Source organism: Mirounga angustirostris, unplaced genomic scaffold (genome assembly GCF_029215605.1).
Source record: "Mirounga angustirostris isolate CCGP_5_RB_7025 unplaced genomic scaffold, mMirAng1.0.hap1 SCAF_4, whole genome shotgun sequence".
Classification (NCBI taxonomy): domain Eukaryota; kingdom Metazoa; phylum Chordata; class Mammalia; order Carnivora; family Phocidae; genus Mirounga; species Mirounga angustirostris.
The window spans coordinates 91,580,450-91,606,087 of record NW_026991712.1 but is presented as its reverse complement, the minus strand read 5'-3'; the positions used below and the strand labels follow the sequence as shown (position 1 = coordinate 91,606,087).

At 36.7% G+C, this 25,638-nt stretch overlaps 1 protein-coding gene across 4 annotated transcripts in view; it reads right to left on the bottom strand.

The window, feature by feature from the left end:
• The window catches only part of SPAG17 (sperm associated antigen 17), a 233,117-nt gene that overhangs the window by 86,437 nt on the left and 121,042 nt on the right, over nt 1–25,638 (bottom strand). For all 4 annotated transcript variants that reach the window (XM_064588562.1, XM_064588560.1, XM_064588559.1 and 1 more), the window contains 5 exons: nt 18,230–18,469; nt 17,123–17,234; nt 14,975–15,133; nt 13,657–13,770; nt 1,463–1,638 (listed from right to left, as the gene is read on the bottom strand). In XM_064588562.1, the coding sequence (XP_064444632.1) occupies nt 1,463–1,638; nt 13,657–13,770; nt 14,975–15,133; nt 17,123–17,234; nt 18,230–18,469 (801 nt within the window). The remainder of the gene's footprint in view (nt 1–1,462; nt 1,639–13,656; nt 13,771–14,974; nt 15,134–17,122; nt 17,235–18,229; nt 18,470–25,638) is intronic.

Sequence of the window (25,638 nt, the reverse complement as noted above, 5' to 3'; positions counted from 1 at the left end):
GCGGGACTCGATGCTGGGACTCCAGGATCATGACCTGAGCCGAAGGCAATCGCTTAACCAACTGAGCCACCCAGATGCCCTCTACTGTTTTTTAACTAGTCTCCTACTGTTGATCATTTAGGTTGTTCTGCCTTTGTTACTAACAAATAATAAATCTGAATAGTTAGCCAAAAATCAATTGAAAACACAAAGCAAGAACGCCTGAGTGGATCAGTTGGTTAAGCATCTGCTTTCAGCTCAGGTCACGATCCCAGGGTCCTGGGATCAAGCTCCGCGTTGGGCTCCCTGCTCAGTGGAAAGCCTGCTTCTCCCTCTGCCTGCTGCCTCCCCTGCTTGTGCTCTCTCTCTCTCTTTCACTCTATCTCAAATAAATAAATAAATAAAATCTTAAAAGAATAAAAACACAAAGCAAAATTAAGAGGAAAAAAATTATGAAGTTCTGTAAAATGAACAATAATGTTCGAAGACATGAACCTGCCATGACAAATTTATCATTACACAAAAAACCAGTAATTATCTTCCACCCTTCTATTATTGTCACTTTTTAAAAATTGTGGGAGAACTGATGGGTTTGCTACCAAATTGCTTTCAGTCAAATTAATGAATTATCTGGGGTTATTCTGCTCAACACTGTGAAATTTTTACTTAATAAGGGTCAAATGTCCTGGCTTGAGAAAAGTCATCTAGTACAGCTAAATAAACATGATGCAGAGATCAAGTGACATACAAACACCATAATGTTTAAAGGGCCAAGGTCTGAAATCAGTATCTCTGATCATTTTTTAACATGTTTTTTTTTTCTTCTAATAAGTTGAGAATTTGTACATTGTACAAACTGTACAGCTGTCCTAGGAAATTTTCAAGATTTCATCAGTGGTTTCCTTCTTGTCTGTATTCTTGTGATCTGTATTCTTGTATTAGGAACACGCCTGGAGTCAAAGCCTCTGTATGTGTGTGTGTCTGCATTTGGTGGCATGGGAAGCAGAGGGTGAACTGCTCTTTGGCCAGAAGCAGGCTGGCCTTCAGTCCTTCAGCCCATCAATATCCAAGCCCAAGTCTACCAAATGGAAGTGTTGCTACTATTTAATTAGAGGTGTTCCTCTTTCAGTTGTTGTTTATCTAATGAAACTAAATAAAGTATTTAGAGATTGGTAGGAACTTAACCAACCAAAAGCAAAGAATACCCAAGACCCAGATTGGAAAAAAGGATGAACTCTTCATTCTGAGTTTAGAAGGAAAGACCTGAGTCCATTTGTATATGACAGTATGTCTGCTGGTGTAGGGACCCAACTCCTGTGTGCAAATCTCTTCTTGTTCATTCAAAATGGAAACTTCGAGGAACGTTAATGCATCTGCACATTAACATACATGTGCTGAAATAACACTGTTGGCGTAACTCGTGATTTTAAAAACGTTAAAATTGAGGGAATAGGGTTTAGGAATCCATGGCAAGTCCTTGCACCTTTTTCTCTTCCTCTTTTGGGTGTTCCTCTTCTTTAAGAGATTCTTTGGGTTTTTCTTTGCCTTTTGTTTTTCCTTTCACTTTGCCTTGAGGAACAGTCACTATAAGAGGAACTACTGTTGTAGTAAGTGCTGATGGGATACTCAACATTGTTTCCAAATTAGGATCCTTATCCTCTATAACAAGAAAAAAGGAGAAAACAAGTAAATTGGACATTCATATTTTACATGTTTGTTAAATAAATAGATAAATGTTTGCATCACAAACACGTTGCCATGCATTTATACCAGTTGGCAACAATTTTTACCCTTGCTGAACATGATTTTTCAGTTGGATAGATTTCAGGGGTAATGTGGTTAATTTAAAAATCAGAATTGTAGTTAAAAAATCTGAGGTACTTAATATTTTGATATATTTGATTGAGTCATTATTTCACTTGTTCTTGCCTTCCCATCTAGATTGTGAACTCCTAAAGATAACCATCTATTTGAGAAATATTTGAGAGGTTCTTACATGCAACATGTTTGGAGCAGTGGGCAATAATGACAAAATATATATAAAAGATCTTATGAAGCCAAAATAGTCTAATGAGAGTTATACTCAAATAGCTTTAATACAAGGACATATTAAATAGGAAAATAATAAGGGATACAAACAAGGAAATTCAGAAACGAGGTTTTTCTAGTTGAGATGATAAAAAGAAGTTTTAGAAGTTGTAAAAGATTGATTTTATTCTGGGTCTAAAAGGATTGTCAGAATTCTCAAAGGCAAGCTGATCTCTGAAGGAATTATGTCACAATCTTCTGAACATCACTGGCCTCTTAAAAGAATTCTATTCTCCTCTGGGTTCCAGGATAATACTCCAACTGGATTTCCTCTTCCTTCTCTGAACAATTTTTTTCTGTCTCCTTTACTGGTTCTTCCTTTTTTGTGAGTCCTTAAGTGTCATTAGATTCCAGGGGGTTTCCATTTATGCTTTTTAAAAAAATTTTATTTTATTATGTTAGTCACCATACAATACATCATTAGTTTTTGATGTGGTGATCCATGCTTCATTGTTTTCTTATTACAACCAGTGCTCCATGCAGTATGTGCTCTTTATGCTTACACACAGATGTTCTCAACTCTGGCTGCTCATAATAATTACTCATTGAATTTTTTATAAAAAGCTCAGGCCCCTATCATGACCCATTGAATCACACTCCCTAGGGATGAGGCACAGGCATTTATATTTGTGAAAAAACACACGTGATTGTGATACACAGCCAGGACTGAACACCTTTATTATATATAGTAGATCTGAGCATCTCACTCACTACTGGGGCTCTAACTGTCATCTACATGCTGATGACTCCAAAATTTACATCATAAGGCATGACCTTTCTTCTCATCATCAGATTAATATTTCTGACTGCCTTTAGATATCTCCCTCTGGTTGTGGTACTGGAGACATTTCAAACTCAGTAAGTCTCTCTTCTCCTAGGAAAGGAAAGCCTCCTATATACTTAATCTCATTTAATGACCAATCAAGCATCTCATTTCTCAAGTTAGACAGTGAGGTATTTGTATCTTCTCTTTTTGACTGATCTCATACATCCAACTAGTCACCAAGCCATCAGAAATTTCTCTTGAATGATGCCACTCCTATCTATTCCTAACTTACCTCATATTCTCATTGATCTCTTATTTGATTTTCTGCAGCAAGTTTCCAAACTGGTATGGGACCTCCAATACCACCACTTCAGTGTACCTTCCAAACTATCACTGAAATTATATTCCTAATATAAAATCCAATCATGTCACTTCCCATCCTTTACTTAAACATCTTTGATGCTCATTGATCTTATAGGGCATTCAGTGCAGACATCCCACCACTCCAGCTACACTCAACTTTTCACCTTTCTATAAAGATGCTATGCTTTTACACAATTTTATGTTTATACACAAATGGTTCTTACTGTCTAGAATTCCCTTTCCTTGTTGCTTTGTCTGGATAGTTCCCATTCATCTCTAAAATCCCACCTCAGATATTATACTTTCTCTCTGAAGTATTTTCTAGCTGTCCCCAGTACTACGTTTATATATAATTTCTAGCACTTTGGCAGTTATTTCTCTATTTATTCTTTTCCCATTAGACAATGAGTTTTTTTTTAAAGATTTATTTATTTATTTGAGAGAGAGAGAGAAGAGAGGAGGAGAGAAGAGGCAGAGGGAGAGGGAGAGAAAGAATCCCAAGCAGACTCCCCACTGAGTGTGTGCCCAATGTGGAGCTTGATTTCAAAACCTGGAGATCGTGACCTGAGCTGAAATCAAGGGTCAGATACTCAAATGACTGAGCCACCCAGGTGCCCCTAGACAATGAGTTTTTTGAGTAGATGTACCATGGTTTTAGTCATCATTGTGGCTCAGTGCCAGCAAGATTCCTGACCCATAAGAAGTACAGTATATAAATAAGTGAATGGCATCCAGTTATAGGCAGCTGGAAACGCCTCCCTCTCATCCCCCTCCATCTACTCATTCAATAAATATTTATTGAGTACCTACTACTATGTACTGTGAATTGGGTAACCAATGATGAAGGAGACTACAAGGAACTTGTAATGGGTAGATCAAATGAAAAAACCCTCAGGTACAATGTCATGTGTTAAGTCCCTGATAGAGGAAATATAGTGCTCCATGGGAACCCAGAATAAGGACATCTAACACAAAATGCCTCCATAAAACTTATACTTTGGCTATACTGCACAATTTGCCTTTCCATAAACAAGTCATGCTTTTATTTTATTGAGCTTTTGCACACACTATTCTTGGTATTTAGAATTCCCTTCCTTTGATTCTTTGCTTATGCAATTCCCACTCACTTCCAAAGACCCAGTTCACATGCTACTGCCACTTGGTCTGTGAAGTCTTTCTCAGAGCAAGTAACCTATAAGCTGTGACCTTGAAAGATGGGAGGAAGTTTAACTGTTGCAAGTGGTGGTGCACCCAGCAGGAGGAAGTGTTCTGAGCAAGTTACAAAGCATGAGAAAATGGCCAGAGATAAAAGAAAGCATTCGAGGAACTAAAAGGCACAAAAAGAATAGGGTAACCAAGATGTAGAGACTGGGAGGCCACCATTATCATTCTCATCCCCTAAAGCTGCGCAGAAAGCCTTCAGGGAACAAAAACCATATAGAACAAACCAGAGCAGATTACTTAGCTTGGCCCCCTGGCAAGGGCGGTACAATTCCACCCCACGGCAAATACACTTGAGAATCAATGCAACAGGCCCCTCCCCCAGAAAATGAGCAAGAACATTCAGCCAAGACCAAGTGTACCAATCAATGAGAACTGCAAAACTCCAGTGATAGGAGAATATAGCACATAGATAGAATTCATGGCTTTTCCCCAAGATTCTTTAGTCTTTCAACTTTAATTAATTCATTTATTTATATTTTTTTCCTTTCCCTTTTCAACCAATTTCTTATTTTATCAACTCCTTTTTAAAATCTTTTTTAATTTTCATCTTTACAGTTACATTCTATCCTTTCAATGTATTTAATTTTATTTTTGTATATATAAGTTTTTCTTTCTTTACAATTTTGAGATGTAGTTTCTTCTTCTTCTTTTTTTTATTCTTATGTTAATCCCCAACATTACATCATTAGTTTTAGATGTAGTGTTCCATGATTCATTGTTTGTGCATAACACCCAGTGCTCCATGCAGAATGTGCCCTCCTCAATACCCACCACCAGGCTAACCCATCCTCCCACAAGATGTAGTTTCTTCTAACAAACTGACCAAAATACACTCAGGAGATAGTGTATTGTTATGTTCTGTTCACCTCTCTGTTTATATCCCTTTTTGTTGTTTTGGGTTTTTTTTTTTTGCTTTTGCTTTTTCTTGTCTTTTATTTCCATTTTTACAATTACATTCTATCTTTTCATTGTATTTAATTTTATTTTTGTACATGAGTAAGTTTTCCTTTCTTTACAATTTTGGGATCTAGTTCTCTAAAACACAGACCAAAATACACACAGAATCCATTATATTGCTCTATTCTGCTTGCCTGTCTGATTATATTCTCTCTTTTCTCCCTCCCAGTTTCTGGTCTCTTCTGATTTGTTTAGTGTATATTTCTCTGGAATAGATGGATCATTGTTGCCATTTTAATATTTTGTTCTCTTGTTCACCTATTCTTTTCTGGACAGAATGACAAGACAGAAAAACTCACCTCAAAAAAGAGAACAAGAGGCAGTACTAATTGCCAGAGACCTAAACAGTATGAACATAAGTAAGATGTTGGAACTAGAGTTCAGGATAATGATTATAAAGATACTAGCTGGGCTTGAAAAAAGCATATAAGACACTAAAGAATCCCTTTCTGGAGAAATAAAAGAACTAAAATCTAACCAAGTTGAATTAAAAAGGCTATTAATGAGATGCAATAAAAAATGGAGGCTCTAACTGCTAGGATAAATGAGGCAGAAGAGAGAATTAGTGATAGAAGACCAAATGATGGAGAATAAAAAAAAAAACTGAGAAAAAGAGAGATAAACAACTACTGGATCACAAGGGGATAATTCAAGAGATAACATATCATAAAGCAGAACAATATTAGAATAACTGGGATCCCAGAAGAAGAGGAAAGAGAGAGGGGGGAAGAAGGTATATTAGAGCAAATTATAGTGGGAAACTTCCCTAAGCTGGGAAAAGAAATAGGCATCAAAATCCCCATAGAGGCACAGAGAACCCCCCACAAAATCAATAAAAATAAATCAACACCCCAACAGATACCAATCTCAGAGACAAAGAAAATCCTGAAAGCAGCTCATGACAAGAGGTCTATAACCTACAAGGGTAGAAACATTAGATCGGCAGCAGACCTATCCATGGAGACCTGGCAGGCCAGAAAGAACTGGCATGATATATTCAGGGTAATAAATAAGAAAATATGCAGCCAAGAATACTTTATTCAGCTAGTATGTCATTCAAAATAGAAAGACTGAAAAATCTTCCAGGACAAACAGAAACTAAAAGAATTTGTGATCACCAAACCGCCCTACAAGAAATATTAAAGGGGATCCTCTAAACAAAGAAAGACCCCAAAAGTAACATAACCAGAAAGGAACAGAGACAATATACAGTAACAGTTCCTTTTCAAGTAATACAATGGCACTAAATTCATATCTTCCAATAGTTATTCTGAATGTAAATGGCCTAAATGCCCCAATAAAAAGACACAGGGTATCAGATTGGATAAAAGAGCAAGGCCCATCCATATGTTGCCTGCAAGAGACTCATTTTAGGCCCAAAGAAACCTCAGATTTAAAGTGTGGGGGTGGAAAAAACTTATCATGCTAATGGACATCAAAGGAAAGCTGGGTGACAATCCTTATATTAGACAAATGAGATTTCAAACCAAAGACTGTAATAAGAGATGAGGAAGGACACTATATCATAATTTAAAAGTCTATACAACAAGATCTAACAATTGTAAGTATTTATGCCCCTAACATGGGAGCAGCCAATTATATAAGCCAATTAATAACAAAATTAAAGAAACATATCGATAATAATACAATAATAGTAGAGGACTTTAACACCACACTCACTGCAATGGACAGATCATCTAAGCAGAAGATCAACAAGGAAAAAGGGCTTTGAATAACACACTGGACCAAATGGACTTGACAGATACATTCAGAACATTCCATCCTAAAGCAACAGAATAAACATTCTTTTCAAGTGACCATAGAACATTCTCCAGAATAGGTCACACACTGGGTCACAAATCAGGTCTCAACTGGTACCAAAAGATTGGAATCATTCTCTGAATATTTTGGGACCACAGTGTTTTGAAACTGGAACTTAAGCACAAGAGGAAATTTGGAAGGAACTCAAATACTTGGAAGTTAAAGAGCATCCTACTTCATCCTAAATAATGAATGGATTAACCAGGACATTAAAGAAGAATTTTAAAAATTCATGAAAACATCTTCTTCATCCATTCATCTGTTGAAGGGCATCTTGGGCTCTTTCCACAGTTTGGCTATTGTGGATATTGCTGCTATGAACATTGGGGTGCATATGGCCCTTCTTTTCACTATATCTGTGTCTTTGGGGTAAATACCCAGGAGTGCAATTGCTGGGTCATAGGGTAGCTCTATTTTTAAATTTTTGAGGAACCTCCACAATGTTTTCCAAAGTGGCTGTACCAACTTGCATTCCCACCAACAGTGGAAGAGGGTTCCCCTTTCTCCACAACCTCTCCAACATTTGTTGTTTCTTGCCTTGTCAATTTTTGCCATTCTAACTGGTGTAAGGTGGCATCTCAGTGTGGTTTTTATTTGAATTTCCCTGATGGCTAATGATGATGAACATTTTTCATGTGTCTGTTAGCGATTTGTATGTCTTCTTTGGAGAAGTGTCTGTTCATGTCTTCTGCCCATTTTTTGACTTATTTGTTTTTTGGGTGTTGAGTTTGAGTTCTTTATAGATCTTGGATACCAGCCCTTTATCTGTAGTGTCATTTGCAAATATCTTCTCCCTTTCTGTGGGTTGCCTCTTTGTTTTGTTGACTGTTTCCTTTGCTATGCAGAAGCTTTTTATCTTGATGAAGTCCCAAAAGTTCATTTTTGCTTTTGTTTCACTAGCCTTTGGAGATGTATCTTAAAAGAAGTTGCTGTGGCCGATGTCGAAGAGGTTACTGCAGATGTTCTCCTCTAGGATTTTGATGGATTCCTGTCTCACATTGAGGTTTTTCATCCATTTTGAGTTTATCTTTGTGTATGGTGTTAGAGAATGGCCGAGTTTCATTCTTCTGCATGTGGCTGTCCAATTTGCCCAGCACCATTTATTGAAGAGACTTTTTTCCATTGCATATTTTTTCCTGCTTTGTCAAAGATTATTTGACCATAGAGTTGAGGGTCCATATCTGGGCTCTCTATTCTGTTCCATTGGTCTATATGTCTGTTTTTGTGCCAGTACCATGCTGTCTTGGTGATCACAGCTTTGTAATATAGCTTGAAATCGGGCAACATGATGCCCCCAGCTTTGTTTTTCTTTTTCAACATTTCCTTGGTGAGTCGGGGTCTTTTCTGATTCCATACAAATTTTAGGATTGTTTGGTCCATATATACAATGGAATATTACTCAGCCATCAGAAAGGATAGATACCCAACTTTTACATCCACATGGATGCGACTGGAGAAGATTATGCTAAGTGAAATAAGTCAAGAAGAGAAAGTAAATTATCATATGGTTTCACTTATTTGTGGAACATAAGGAATAGCATGGAGGACATCAGGAGAAAGAAGGGAAAAATGAAGGAGGGGAAATCGGAGGGAGAGATGAACCATGAGAGACTATGGACTCTGAGAAACAAACTGAGGGTTTTAGAGGAGAGGGCTGTGGGGGGATGGGTTAGCCCAGTGATGTGTATTAAGGAGGACACATACTGCATGGAGCACTGGGTGTTATATGAAAACAATGAATCATGGATCACTACATCAAAAATTAATGATGTATTGTATGGTGACTAACATAACATAATAAAATAAAATTTAAAAAATTCATGAAAACGAAAACACAACTGTTCAAAATCTTTGGGATGCAGCAGAGGTGGTCCTAAGAAGGAAATACATAGCAATACAAGCCTTTTTCAAGAAACAAGAAAGGTCTCAAATACACAATCTCATGTTACATCTAAAGGACCTGGAGAAAGAAAAACAAATAAAGCCTAAACCCAGCAGGGTATGAGAAATAATAAAGATCAGAGCAGAAATCAATGAAATAGAATCCAGAAGAACAGTAGAACAGATCAATGAAACTAGGAAATGGTTCTTTGAAAGGATTGATAAGATAGATAAAACCCTGGCCAGACTTATCAAAAAGAAAAGAGAAAGGATCCAAATTAATAAAATCATGTATGAAAGAGGAGAGATCACAACAAACACCACAGAAATACAAACAATTATGACAACATATTATGAGTAAATATATGCCAACAAATTAGGCAATCTGGAAGAAATGGATGCATTCCTGGAGACATATAAACTACCAAAACTGAAACAGGAAGAAATAGAAAACCTGAACAGACAGAGAACTCGTTCTCTGAGGCCAGCATTACCTTGATCCCAAAACCAGACAAAGACCCCACCAAAAAGAATTACAGACCAATATCCCTGATGAGCATGGATGTCAAAATTCTCACCAAGATACTAGCTAATAGGATCCAACAGTACATGAAAAGGATTATTCACCATGACCAAGTAGGATTTATTCCTGGGCTGCAAGGGTGGTTCAACATCTGCAAATCAATCAATGTGATACACTACATAAATAAAGAAAGGACAAGAAGCATATGATCCTCTCAATAGATGCAGAAAAAGCATTTGACAAAGTACAGCATTCTTTCTTCATTAAAACTCTTCATAATGTAGGGATAGAGGGTACATACCTCAATATTATAAAAGCCATCTATGAAAAGCCCACAGTGAATACCATTCTCAATGGGGAAAAACTGAGAGCTTGTCCCCTAAGCTCAGGAACCCAACAGGGATGCCCACTCTCACCATTGCTGTTCAACATAGCACTAGATGTCCTAGCCTCTGCAATCAGACAACAAAAAGTAATAAAAGGCATCCAAATCAGCAAAGAAGAAGTCAAACTTTCACTCTTTGCAGACGACATGATACTCTTTGTGGAAAACCCAAAAGATTCCACCCCAAAATTGCTAGAACTCATACAGGAATTCAGCAAAGTGGAAGGATATAAATTCAATGCACAGAAATCAGTTGCATTTCTATACTCGAACAACGAGACCAAAAAAAAAAGAGAAATTAAGGAGTAGATCCCATTTACAATTGCACCCAAAACTATAAGATATCTAGGAATAAACCTCACCAAAAAGACAAATGTTCTGTACTCAGGAAACTCAAAATGGATGACAGACCTCAATGTGAGACAGGAATCCATCAAAATCCTAGAGAACAGGCAGAACAATTTGGCCATTGTTGATAATGCTGCTATACACATTCCTAGCTATCTTATGGTTTTTGGTGCAATCGTACATGGGACCGATTCCTTGATGTCTCTTTCTGCTGATTCATCATTAGTGTATAGAAATGCAACAGATTTCTCTACATTGCTTTTGTATCCTGTGACATTACTGAATTCATTTATTAGTTCTAACCATTTTTTGGTGGTCTTTTGTGTTTTCTGTGTAGAGTATCATCTCATCTGCAAATAGTGAAAATTTTACTTATCTTTGCCAATGTGGATGCCTTTAATTTATTTATTTCACCAAGTATTTATTTATTAACTTACTTATTTTTGTTTCAAGTTTTTATTTAAATTTCAGTTAGCTAACATATAATATAATATTAGTTTCAGGAGTAGAATTTAGTGATTCATCAGTTACCAGTAACACCCAGGGCTCATCACAAGTGCCCTCCTTAATACCTATCACCCATTTAGCCCACCCTCCTGCCCACCTCCCCTCTAGCAACCCTCAGTTTGCTCTCTATAGTTAAGAGTCTGTTTTATGGTTTGCCTCTTTTTTATTTTCCCCTACGTTCATCTGTTTTGTTTCTTAAATTCCACATATGAGTGAAATCATGGTATTTTTCTCCAACTGATTTATTTTACTTAGCATTATACTCTCTAGCTCCATTCATGTTGCTGCAAATGGTGATACTTCATTCTTTTTATTTTTATGTTATTGTGCAATTATTCCATTTAAAACAAAAATAAATCAAATAAATATAGATCAAACAAATATATATATCATCTTCTTTATTCATTCTTCTATTGATGGACACTTGAGCTGCTTCCATAATTTGGCTATTGTAAATAATGCTGCAATAAGCATATGGTTGTTTATATCTTTCCAAATTAGTGGTTTAGTATTCTTTGGGTAAATACCTGATAAATTGCTGGATCATAGGGTAATTCTATTTTTAACTTTTTGAGGAACCTCCATACTGTTTTCCAGAGTGGCTGCACCAGTTTGGATTCCCACCAACAGTGTAAGAGGGTTCCCCTATCTCTGCATCCTCACCAGCATCTGTTGTTTTCTCCGCTATTAATTTCAGCCATTCTGACAGGTGTGAGGTGACATCTCATTGTAGTTTTGACTTGTTTTTCCCTGATGAGTGACGTTGAGCATCTTTTCATGTATCTTTTAGCCATCTGAACGTCTTCTTTGGAAAAATGTCTATTCATGTCTCCTGCCCATTTCTTAACTGGATTATTTGTTTTTTGGGTGTTGAGTTTGATAAGTTCTTTATAGATTTTGGATACTAGCCCTTTATCAGATATGTCATTTGCAAATATCTTCTCCCATTCTGTCAGTTGCCTTGTAGTTTTGTTGATCATTTCCTCTGCTGTGCAAAAGCTTTTTATCTTGATGAAGTCCCAATAGTTCATTTTTACTTTTGTTTCCGTTGCCTCTGGAGACATGTCTAGTAAGAAGTTGCTATGGCTGATGTTGAAGATGTTTCTGCCTGAGTTCTTCTCTAGGATTTTGATAGTTTTCTGTCTCGCATTTAGGTATTTCACTCATTTTGAATTTATTTTTGTGTATGGTGTAAGAAAGGGGTTGATTTTCATTCTTTTGCATGTTGCTGTCCAGTTTTCCCAGCACCATTTGTTGAAGAGACTGTCTTTTTCCCATTGGATAGTCTTTCCTGCATTGTCTGAGAATAGTTATGCATCCATATCTTAGTTTTCTATTCTGTTCCATTGATGTATGTGTCTATTTTTTTGTGCCAGTACCATACTGTCTTGATGGCTACAGCTTTGTAATATAACTTGAAGTCCGGAATTGTGATGCCTCCAGCTTTGCTGTTCTTTTCAAGATTGCTTTGGCTATTTGGGGTCTTTTGTGGTTCCGTACAAATTTTAGGATTGTTTGTGCTAGCTGTGTGAAAATGCTTTAGGTATTTTGATAGGGATTGCCTTAAATGTGTAGATTGCTTTAGGTAGTATCGACATTTTAACAACAGTTGTTCTTCCAATCATAAGCATTGGAATGCCTTTCTATTTCTTTCACATTATAAATATTTTCAAATGCAGTACTTAAAAATGTGAAATTAGGAACATTTGTTTTAAATGGAATAATTGTGTAATAACTTAAGGATTAAATCAAGAATAAGGAAATCACTGAGGAAATAGCAGCAATATAGTTGATAGAGAGTAGAGTGTAAATATCTTAATCTGAAATCATGATAAGCTATGTTCAGAAGGGATAGGATTTTTTTAGTGAATGTGTGTGATAGTGGATTTAACACATAATTTGTTAGGCAGAGAATGACTTCAAGTGCTGGCTTAGAAAAAAACAAATATAAAATTAAAAGACAAAACCTCAAATAAAGCAAAAATACTAACAAATCCAGTGGGCTCTCTAACTCACTAGAGTATTACAATGTTTTGCACAAAGTAAGAAAAAGATTATAATGACCCAATGGAATGATGTTTCTGCAGAAAAGGAGCTACATAGTAAGGCAGACTGTTGGAGCACCATGATCTACACATGGTTTGAAGGCTATATAGCATAGAGATTATATCTGATTTTGTAAAGCTTTTTTTTTTTTTTTAATGTGTGTGCTTATATCCCTGTAAAATGCATGGGAACCCACAAAGTTTCCTAACTGGCTCTTGGTTAAATGACATATTATTCTGTGGTTTGTAATGAAATAGCTTCCAGGTGGAGAATCTGTTCATTAAATGTGGGGTAAAGATATCCTTCAAGATGTCCAGTGAATGGCTCCTTCAAGACTGTTAAATTCTGAAGCACACTGAGCAGTTCCACAATCCTAGGACTCGTAAAAATACCATTATCTGGAAAACCAAGAGGATTCCTTGAGAAGTCATGCTCTTTTGGGGCGCCAACTAACAGACTTATTTGCTAGTTAGCAAGGATAACTGAAATATATATAAATTTATATGTATATGTGATTATATGTAAAATGATATATATGATAAATTCTGTCTCAAACGTCAAAGCACTGTTATTTTCTAGGTATAAGTGATTATATATGTACATATATGTAAACACACACATGTATGTACACACTCACACATATATTCCCACCTTCCAGGAAAAGAGGGGCGTGAAATCAAAATGTGTTTATCAACACGTGAGCATATTGAGGATGGGCAGATGCCCTTGGTCATGGGACAGTTAGCCTTGCTGTTGTGCTTATTTTACCTGGGGCCATTCCACTTGGTCCATAGTAACTTATTGAGAGGCAGATCCCATTTTCTAAGGTGGCAGAAAAAGATCCAAACTTGCTGACAGCTTTATTATCTGCATCTGATTTTTCTAAAAGACAAATTCAAATTAAGGACATTTCCATTTTATTAAAAAGAAATTAAGCAAAACAGTGAAAAGTGGAAATCACATAGATAAAAACATGGATATGATTAATTAAATTATTGATATGTATGTATGTACCAATGAATTATTATGAAATCATTAGAAAACTTTGTTTTCAAAGAATATTTAATGAATAGGAAAATGCTCATGATGATAAAGTAAGAAATACACTACAATAGAGGCTACTGCTGGGGTGGTAGAATTAGGGCAACTGTCATCTTCTTTAAATATTCTTATATTTCCTAATTTTTCATAATAAACCACATATTCTTTTATCAAACAAAACAAAGAAAAGTAACTTAAAAATTTCTGTTTTAAGTTCTTGGGTATATTCAAGCTTGTCAAACCCTGTGCTCTTGAGTTTGGAAAATACTGGGGCCATAACTGAATTTATTAGTAAGATTTAGTTATTTATCTTATTACTAATTTGAGTTTAAAACATCTTATTAATTAACTCTTCTCCTTTTGCAGGTATAACCCATGTCACATTGGGCAGAGAGCATTGTTTCTCCAGGTGGTATTTCCTGGAGATGTTAAGTAGTGTTATCAGGAAGTTTCATGGTGTATAATCAATGGACATTCACCTGGAGTTCTCAGCTACTAGCAGGTAGAGACTATCAAGACTAAATGTAGGATTTTTCTCTTGTCCTTGCAACCTAAGAAACTTGAAAGCATGGGGAGAACTAAGTGATAGAGCACAGAAGGAAACCCCAGCATTTGTAGTGAATATTGGAGAAAAGTTAAAACTTCAGTAGAAATCAATTAATGCAGACCTGAGTGCTAGAGACTGCACTTGATGCAAGTTGTATAAAACAAAATTCTGGCCAGAATGAACATTGCAAACACAATGTTGCTATGTAAATGTAGCCAGCTACAGACTCTGTATGACAACTGGAATCAAGAGCTGGGCATCCAGAGAGGGCAAAACCAAGTTAGCAGTCCACTATACATGTGCTGTGTATACAATGTAGGTACATGTTACCTTAGGGAAAATGTATATAAGCAGAACGGCAAAACACTTTCCTTACCAACTGGAAAAATGACCCTAGTTGCTAAGTGGAAGTGATGCCTGTGTGTTGCTGTCAGATGGATGGGTTTGACACGTTGCTGAAATATTAACCTCCACTGACACAGAGATGCAGCTGCTTACCTGTTTCAAGATTTTGCTCTTCCTCTCTTTTTTCTTTCTCATCTTCTGAGGAACAATCCTCTTCTTTTTTTTCCTTTTTCACAATTTTCTTAGGGTCTTTTAAATGAATTATAAAAGTGTGCTTGTCCTTTTTCACTGTCACCTTGATAAAAGTTGGCCCTGGGGAAAATCATGGGACAGATGATGGGCTGCTGTTGCTGCCCCATTAAGGTCCTCTACAAGACATCTAAATAATGCAGCATAGAATGTAAGTAAGGGCATGGAAACATTTATGGGCATCACTATTTTACAAAAAGATGCCTAAAGGAATAAAGTGATGGTGGAATCCCAGAAATAAATGGCAGGTAGATCAGGGAGATGTTTGCAGACTTTCTAATCAAATTACAGAAGAGCATAGAGCTTGGGGTTCTGCTGCCAAGGTCCAGTTATTTTTGCTACAGAGAAGTTGCTTTTGGATTCAGAAGAAATCTAATGAAATCCAATGAAATCATTAGAAGGATTCAGAAGAAATCAAATTACAGAAGAGAAAACACACTGGTTGAGGCTGATGTACACCTATACTCAACTTGATGATTAATAACACGAGTTAGTTGATGCAAAAGGGTTTTACAGCTTTTAAAGAATTACATCAATGTTAATTATAGTAGTTGTTATTGTTAGTAGCAGCAAATCAGAATTTTCCAAATGGCACATTCCCTCTTCTAGAGTTCTGACTCATTTTTTGTCTCCTTTCTCAGCTTTTCTCTTTTTTTATCCAGCTTATTCTTCTCAACTTTGATTGAGCTATCTTCTGTCAAAAATTGATAGGATTAGGATGAAAATACTGCACTTACTGTGACTCACCTGAAACAAATAAACGTGTGCATATATAAATTTCGATAAGTGCAAGGAATAGTCATGGAAAATAGAACATAGCTTTATAAAACTTGAGTCCAGTAGTTTTCTCAATTATGTGATTCTGAGCTCCATTTTTAATTGCTATTAATTGTACCCTATACCCAAGGATGATATTAAAAATATCAAATATGAAAACATATAATATAAATAAATATGTATACCTATACATTAATAACAATCCCTGTCATGTTTTAAATAAACAAACCTTATATAATAAAATGGTCTGACATTGGTGTAAGTTGCACCACCAGCCATTGTTTAAATAATTTGAATGACTTTCAGGCCTTTTTATTTAAAAAGTTATTGATGTGACCTTTTGTTTGATGTGGCAGTTACTACCTAATGGTGCTTCCACTTGAGCCATGATTTCACATAGGGAACAGCATCTAACTTTTGCAATGACTTCCTTATTAAATTGATAGTTATTAGATGACAAGAAAGAAAGAAGAAAAGAGAGAGGGATTGAGAGAGAGAGAGGTAGGATGTCAGGCAGAGTGTGGGGGTAGGAGGAGTCCGTGTTGCTTCTTGCTGGGGTACATAACCTTGTGGACATTAAATAGGGCCCTGATCAAATTCCCTCCACACTGACCACCTCACAGCTCTCAGAGACAATAAGCTATCAAATAAAGCCCAGGTTCTCAAATCCACCTGAGAGATCTTTAAAGCACAGTAAAAAGATAGGCCCTGCTAAATCTGCTTCTTGGGAAGAGTTATACATTTCCTTTAGAGGTTTTCCAGACTAGGTCCTCCTCACTGCATCCCTAAGGCTCCTCTCCCACTCAAAGACTTCTGAATCCAAAAGCAACTTCTCTGTAGCAAAAATAACTGGACCTTGGCAGCAGAACCCCAAGCTCTATGCTCCAGAGCCCAAACTAGAAATTTATTCTCAACTCACAGTATGTGCTTGGTTTCTGAGATAACACTATGTGCTGCAATTAATATTAATTAATTAATTATTTGCTTATTGTGGTTACTATTATAATATCTCCAAATCGTATAGAAATATTTTAAGATTTTAACAACTAGAATGTTCATAAGAGTGTGTTCCAGGTAAACTCTCAGATGGCTTGTGCCCTGCGGTCAATTATGACAGAAGCATGTGAGGTCTGGAAATGCTGACTGTGGTGTACAATAAACAAAAGTGGGCACATTACCACTCTCACCTATCATACCCAAAGTTACAAGGCTCCAAGTTGATCTGAAATGGGTTAGTATCTTCCAAGCTATTAACCAGCTGCATTCAAAATGTACCTTTTTCAAATGTTGTTTTCTCTACTTCAATCTGCCCTCCATCCGAAGGATACAGATAAGAATTTGTTCCTGAGATTTGGATGGGTATATCTCCCATATTATATCCACGAAACTAGAAGGGAAAACACAGGCTTTGAGTGTGGAACTGCAATTGACAAAAATCAACTCATCAGTGTGAGCCAGTTAAAGTTGCTATCAGCTTAATTTCTGCAAAATGAATGTCTGTCACTTTGTATACTCACAGGACAGTGTCCATATTACCTTTAGCACCTCCTGTGATATTATAAGGACAGGCAGAATTAAAGGAGGTCCATGATTTTAAAATCTGTTCACTGGAGCACCCTTACAGCTAGTGCAGATCAAATCACTGTACTATTGAAAAGCAGTGGGAGAAGAAATCAATTTCTCTTTCACTGGCTATTAATATTCTGTTTAAAGTGAACTGATATATTGTTAAATATTGACACTTTGTACTTTTTTCTTGACACTTTATCCTTCAGGAAGTCATATGGTAAAGACATTTTTTGCTAAGTGTTGCTGATAGAGCTCCAAGTAATTGTGATGCATGCTAAGGCTTGAGAAGTGGCTTAGAGTAGCAGCTAGAAAGGACAAGGGCTGTTAGATTTCTGTCCATCTCTTTCCCATTAGGTTTTCCTCATAAGACTGCCTAAGGGACAGACTGGCAAAGGGAAGATTTTACCAAAGCCTACAAGCAAAATACATGGGTGCCTACTCAGCAAGGCCTATCATCTGAGACAAATACAGCCAAACTTTGTGTTCACTTTGACCTTTCACAGTTGCTTTATTTACATTAACCTAAATGAATGCTTTTGTGTCAAATCTCCATTTTCCTGCCCTTAGTAACCTAGTTTCATGGCACTCAAGACAACCTGGCCTGAGGGTATTCCCATCTTGGTGACTGGCTACATAGAAAGTCCTAGGTATAAGAAGGTAGAGTACAGGTCTGAGATCATCTATGCTAGAAAAAACTCCAAGGCCTTCTGTGATGTCAGTGAAAACTGGGAACCTTGTGTTTCCACAGAAGCTGTGTTTCTCCCAAAACAATTAGTAAGAACCCAAAGAAGCTTTTTAGAACACTGATTTTACCGGATAAATGATCTCAGGTTCTGGTTGCTGGAAGGACTCCTCTGCTATTTCTGGAATCCTCATTTGTTCTTCTTTAGTTTTCTCCTTCAAAACAGATTTTTTCTTCAAAAGCTTACTCTCTTCTTTCTCTACCTTTTCCTTGTCTTTCTTTTTACCAGTTTCCTTACTCTTCTTTTCTGCTTTTTTTTCTTCCTTTAAGCGCTCCTCTTCTGCTAATCGATCTTGTTCTTCTTTCCATGCCTATAAACACATTTAAAAAAATTAACAGGATTTTGAAACAAATTAGATCCCATTCAGGTTCATTTTGGAGAATACTTCACATGCTTTTTTGTAAGTTGTATCTCTGACAAATTAAGATACTGAGCTAGAAACCTTGGAGTTACCCTTGATTCTCTTCTTTCACCCAACTTCTGTGTACCACACCCTGCCAAAGCTCTTCAGAGATTTTTCTTTACTCAGCTGCCTCTCTCACCTTCTGTTGCACTTTTCTTTAATTCAGGTCTTCTCATCTTTATCCTGAACTATTACATCAGCCTCTTAGCTGGTCTTCCTGCTTCCTATACTTTTCCACATGAACCAATCCCCAATTTAGGTCCTGGTTAATTTAGCAGTATGGTGGACCAGATGTTCAAAGAAACATTCCTGGCATAAAATATTTCAAAATTGATAGATAAAATGTAAAAATCATCATTGTAAAGCATAGCAGGGCCGGCAACAAAGTAAAAGGTATGAGAAAGCACTAGTCTAGTGAGGAACATGAGTACTCAGGACAGAAGTTTCTAAGGACTATATGCCCACCCCTGGCAGCCTAGAACTGAAGTTTTAATAGGTTATAGGGACTAGAGCAATAACCTGGGAGATCAGATCAAAGATATCTGAATAGAGCAGGAATTTTAAAAAATGACACCTTCATTGGGTGAACTAAAAAAATATCTTTCCCTATAGAGGAAGACCATTAATTCTAGCTTGCTTCTTTGGCCTTGTGTTAAAGGTGAGGAGGGGTGGGGGAGTCTCCCCTGAGAACTAATGACAAGGCTGTCCTCACATAGATTTGTGGCCAAAATATACATTACCTTAAAAATGTATTCTAAAAATGTTGTGGGTGGGTATGAGCTCACAAATGAAAATCACAAAACATGCAGAAGTAAGCCAAAAGCAAGAATCTGAAGAAGAAACTTTCTGTGAAGACATATCTGCAAAGACTGAAGATATTGGAATTATCAAATAGAGGATATAAAATAAGTATTTTGATCTGCTTAATCTTTAATTTGCTTAAAGAGAAAGAAGGATCCAAAGTATAAATAGGAAATAAAAAATTATCAAAAATAAGAAGGTGAGTTTGAAAGCTCTGTTAGAAATGAAATAGAACTTTAGAAAAGGCAGCATTTTAATAGATTATGGCTGAGCCATTTCCAGAGTTGATGAAAGACATGGATCCTAACATTCAGGAAGGCCAATGAGTTAAAAGCAGGAAGTAACAGTGGTGTGTGTGCTGACTTTGAAATAAGTCAGTCAGAGAAAGACAAATATCATATGATTTCACTTATATGTGGAATTTAAGAAACAAAACAGATGAACATAGGGGAAGGGAAGGAAAAATAAGAGAAAGACCAGGAGGGAGGCAAACCATAAGAGACTTTTAACTATAGGGAATAAACTGACGGTTGCTGGAGGGTTGCTATGTGGGGGCATGGGGAATGGGCATTACCTGGGTGATGGGCATTAAGGAGGGCATTTGAAGTAATGAGCACTGAGTGTTGTATGCAGCTGATGAATCACTGAATTCTACCTCTGAAACTAATAATAGAGTATATATTAATTAAATTGAATTTAAATAAAAAATTAAAAACAAAAAACAGTTGTGTGCTGGACCTAGCTCATGTTGACTTGAAAGAGTTTATTGTTAAATTTTCCAGAATTTTTTTTTTTTTAAGATTTTATTTATTTATTTGACAGAGATAGACACAGCGAGAGAGGGAACACAAGCAGGGGGAGTGGGAGAGGGAGAAGGAGGCTCCCCACAGAGCAAGGAGCCCGATGCGGGACTCGATCCCAGGACCCTGGGATCATGACCTGAGCCGAAGGCAGTTGCTTAACCAACTGAGCCACCCAGGCGCCCAAATTTTCCAGAATTTTATGAGCTGGTTGTTAACCACAGCATTATTTAAAATTAGATTATATAAATGCACAATCAAATAACATTAAAAACAAAGACATTAAATACTCAAAACTTACCACCTTCCTAATTATTCTGTTATATTTCACTATTATCTATGTTCTTGAGGTTATTTATATGAATTGTAGCTGTATCATAGAAATACAATATAATGGTGTACTACTGCATATTGCTTCTAATTCTGCATTCAGTGATGTTGTATTAATAGCCTGAATACAGCCATAATGGGCATTTTTACACTACACATATCAGCAAATGCTACAAATCAGGGACCAACTCACTGTTGGTTATCTAAACTTATGAAAGTGGTGAGAAAATGTTAATAATGCAGATTAAATTTAAAAGTGTCATGTTTGGAGTTGTTATTTTGTAACTAGTTAAAAATCTAGCTTATACTCCCTGTTTACAAGAGATGCTTAAAATATAAACACACAGGAAGGTGAAAATAAAGAGATGTAATTTGCCAGTCAAATGCTATCTGATAGAAAGCATTTATCCCTTTGTTTCTCTTTATTAATTTTAGAATCAATTTTCCAAGGTTCATAAAAATTCTGCTGGGATTTTGATAAGAATAACATTGAGTTTATAGTATATTTGATTTCCTAAATTGAATGTTCTCACCCATGACCATTGTATATTTTCCCACTTATTTAAGTGTTAAATGGCCTCAGTAATATGTTTTAATTTTCTCCATAAAGATTTTGCTTATCTTTTATTTTTCTTCACACCTTACAGTTTGTGTTTTTCTTGCAAATAATACTTATTTTCTATTACATTTTCTATTTTTTCTTTTTAGATTTTTTTACTTATTTATTTGAGAGAGCAAGCACAAGCAGGGAGAGGGGCACAAGCAGGGGGGAGGGGCAGAGTGAGAGGGAGAAGCAAACTCCCCACTGAGCAGGGAGCCTGAGGCAGGGCTCATCCCAGGACCAAGGGTTCATGACCTGAGTCAAAGGCAGATGCTTAACCGACTGAGCCACCCAGGTGCCCCTCTATTACATTTTCTAATTGGTTATTGCTGGAGAATAGGACCTCCAATGATTTTTTTCCACGTTGATCTTGTATACAGCAACCTTGCCAACTTCCCTAATTTATTTTATTTTTTATTTTTTATTTAAATTCAATTAGCCAACATAACATCATTAGTTTCAGATGTAGAATTCAGTAATTCATCAGTTGCATATAACACCCAGTGCTCATCACATCATATGTCCTCCTTAATACCCATCACCCAGTTACTCCATCCCCCCACTCACCTCCCCTCCAGCAACCTTCAGTTTCTTTCCCATAGTTTAGAGTCTCTCATTGTTTGTCTCCCTCTCTGATTTCTTCCCATTTGTTTTTCCTTCCAATCCTCTATGATCCTCTGCACTGTTTCTTATATTCCTCATATAAGTGAAACCATGTGATAATTGTCTTTCTCTGATTGACTTAATTCTGTCAACATAATACCTCCTAGTTCCATCCATATCAATGTAAATGGTAAGATTACATCCTTTCTGATGGCTGAATAATATTCAATTGTATGTATATACCACATCTTCTTTATCCATTCATCTGTTGATGGACATCTGGGCTCTTTCCATAGTTTGGCTATAGTGGGCATTGTTGCTATAAACATTGGGATGCAAGTGCCCCTTCGGATCACTACATTTGTATCTTTGGGGCAAAGAGCCAGTAGTGAGATTGCTGGGTCATAGGGTAACTCTATTTTCAACTTTTTGAGGAACCTCCAGACTGTTTTCCAGAGTGGCTGCACCAGCTTGCATTCCCACCAACAGTGTGAGAGGGTTCCCCTATCTCCCCATCCTCACCAACATCTGTCCTTTCCTGACTTGTTCATTTTAGCCATTCTCACTGGTGTGAGGTGGTATCTCATTGAGGTTTTGATTTGGATTTCCCTGATGCCAAGTGACGTTGAGCATTTTTTCAAGTGTCTGTTGGCCATTTGGATGTCTTCTTTGGAGAAATGTCTGTTCATGTCTTCTGCCCATTTCTTGATTGGATCATTTGTTCTTTGGGTGTTGAGTTTGATAAGTTCTTTATAGATCTTGGATACTAGCCCTTTACCTGATATGTCATTTGCAAATATCTTCTCCCATTCTGTCAGTTGCCTTTTATTTTGTTGACTCTTTCCTTTGCTATGCAAAAGCTTCTTATCTTGATGAAGTCCAAATAGTTCATTTTTACTTTTGTTTCCCTTGCCTTTGCAGAAGATTCTAGCAAGAAGTTGCTCTGGCCGAGGTCAAAGAGGTTGCTGCCTGTGTTCTTCTCTAGGATTTTAATGGATTCGTGTCTCACATTTAGGTCTTTCATTCATTTTGAGTCTATTTTTGTGTATGGCATAAGGAAATGTTCCAGTTTCATTCTTCTGCATGTGGCTATCCAATTTTCCCAACACGATTTGTTGAAGAGACTGTATTTTTTGCATTGGATATTCTTTCCTGGTTTGTCAAAAATTAGTTGACCATAGAGTTGAGGGTCCATTTCTGGGCTCTCTATTCTGTTCCATTGATCTATGTGTCTGTTTTTGTACCAGTGTCATACTATCTTGATTACAGCTTGGTAATAGAGCTTGAAGTCCGGGACTGTGATACCACAAGCTTTGGTTTTCTTTTTCAACATTCTTCTGGCTATTCAGGGTCTTTTTTGGTTCCATACAAATTTTAGGATTATTTGTTCCAGTTCTGTGAAAAATGGTGTTATTTTGATAGGGATTGTATTGGATGTATAGATTGCTCTGGGTAGCACAGACATTTTAACAATATTTATTCTTCCATTCCATGAGCATGGAATGTTTTTCTATTTCTTTGTGTCTTCCTCAATTTTTTCGTAAGTGTTCTGTAGTTTTCAAAGTACAGATCCTTTACCTCTTTGGTTAGGTTTATTCCTCGGTATCATATAGTTTTTGGTGCAATTATAAATGGGATCGACTCCTTAATTTCTCTTTCTTCTGTCTCATTGTTTGCGTATAGAAATGCCACTGATTTTTGTGTATTGATTTTATATCCTGCCACTTTGCTGAATTCCTGTATGAGTTCTAGCAATTTTGGGGTGGAGTCTTCTGGGTTTTCCACATAAAGTATCATTCATCTTCAAAGAGTGAGAGTTTGACTTCTTCTTTGCCAATTTGAATACCTTTTCTTTTTGTTGTCTGATTGCCGATGCTAGGACTTCTAGTATTATGTTGAACAGCAATGGTGAGAGTGGGCATCCCTGTTGGGTTCCTGAGCTTAGGGGAAAAGCTCTCAGTTTTTCCCCATTGAGAATGGTATTCACTGTGGGCTTTTCATAGATGGCTTTTATGATATTGAGGTATGTACCCTCTATCCCTACATTATGAAGAGTTTTAATGAAGAAAGAATGCTGTACTTTGTCAAATGCTTTTTCTGCATCTATTGAGAGGATCATATGCTTCTTGTCCTTTATTTCTGTAGTGTATCACATTGATTGATTTGCAGATGTTGAACCACCCTTGCAGCCCAGGAATAAATCCTACTTGGTCATGGTGAATAATCCTTTTCATGTACTGTTGGATCCTATTAGCTAGTATCTTGGTGAGAATTTTGGCATCCATGCTCATCAGGGATATTGGTCTGTAATTCTCCTTTTTGTGGGGTCTTTGTCTGGTTTTGGGATCAAGGTAATGCTGGCCTCAGAGAATGAGTTTGGAAATTTTCCACCCATTTCTAGTTTTTTGAAAGAGCTTCAGAAGAATAGGTATTAATTCTTCTTGAAATGTTTGGTAGAATTCCCCTGGGAAGCCATCCGGCCCTGCACTCTTGTTTGTTGAGAGATTTTTGATTACAGCTTCAATTTCCTTGCTGGTTGTGGGTCTGTTCAGGTTTTCTATTTCTTCCTGTTTCAGTTTTGGTAGTTTATATGTCTCCAGGAATGCATCCATTTCTTCCAGATTGCCTAATTTGTTGGCATATATTTACTCATAATATGTTGTCATAATTGTTTGTATTTCTGTGGTGTTTGTTGTGATCTCTCCTCTTTCATACATGATTTTATTAATTTGGGTCCTTTCTCTTTTCTTTTTGATAAGTCTGGCCAGGGTTTTATCTATCTTATCAATCCTTTCAAAGAACCATTTCCTAGTTTCATTGATCTGTTCTACTGTTCTTCTGGATTCTATTTCATTGATTTCTGCTCTGATCTTTATTATTTCTCATACCCTGCTGGGTTTAGGCTTTATTTGCTGTTCTTTCTCCAGCTCCTTTAGATGTAAGGTGGGGTTGTGTATTTGAGACCTTTCTTGTTTTTTGAGAAAGTCTTGTATTGCTATGTATTTCCCTCTTAGGACTGCCTCTGCTGCATCCCAAAGATTTGAACAGTTGTGTTTCCATTTTCATTTGTTTTTATGAATTTTTAAAATTCTTCTTTAATTTCCTGGTTGACCCATTCATTCTTTAGTAGGATGCTCTTTAGCCTCCATGGATTTGAGTTCTTTCCATATTTCCTGTTGTGGTTGAGTTCCAGTTTCAAAGTATTGTAGTCTGAAAATATGCAGGGAATTATCCCAATCTTTTGGTACCAGTTGAGACCTGATTTGTGACCCAGTATGGGACCTATTCTGGAGAATGTTCCATGGTCACTCAAAAAGAATGTTTATTCTGTTGCTTTCGGATGGAATGTTCTGAATGTATCTCTGAAGTCCATCTGGTCCAGTGTGTTATTCAAAGCCCTTTTTCCTTGTTGATCTTCTGCTTAGATGATCTGTCCATTGCAGTGAGTGTGGTGTTAAAGTCCCCTACTATTATTTTATTATTATCAGGGTTTCTTTAATTTTATTATTAATTGGCTTATATAACTGGCTTCTGCCAAGTTAGGAGCATAAATATTTATAATTGTTAAATCTTCTTGTTGAATAGACCCTTTAAGTATGATATAGTGTCCCTCTTCATCCCTTACTACAGTCTTTGGTTTGAAATCTAATTTGTCTGATATAAGGATTGCTAGCCCACCTTTCTTTTGATGTCCATTAGCATGATAAATGGTTCTCCACTCCTTCACTTTCAATCTGGAGGTGTCTTTGGATCTAAAATGAATCTCTTTTAGACACCATATGGATGGGTCTTGCTTTTTTATCAAATCTGATACCCTGTGTCTTTCGATTGGGGCATTTAGCCCATTTACATTCAGATTACTTATTGAAAGATATGAATTTAGTGCCATTGTATTACTTGAAAAGGAACTGTTACTGTATATTGTCTCTGTTCCTTTCTGG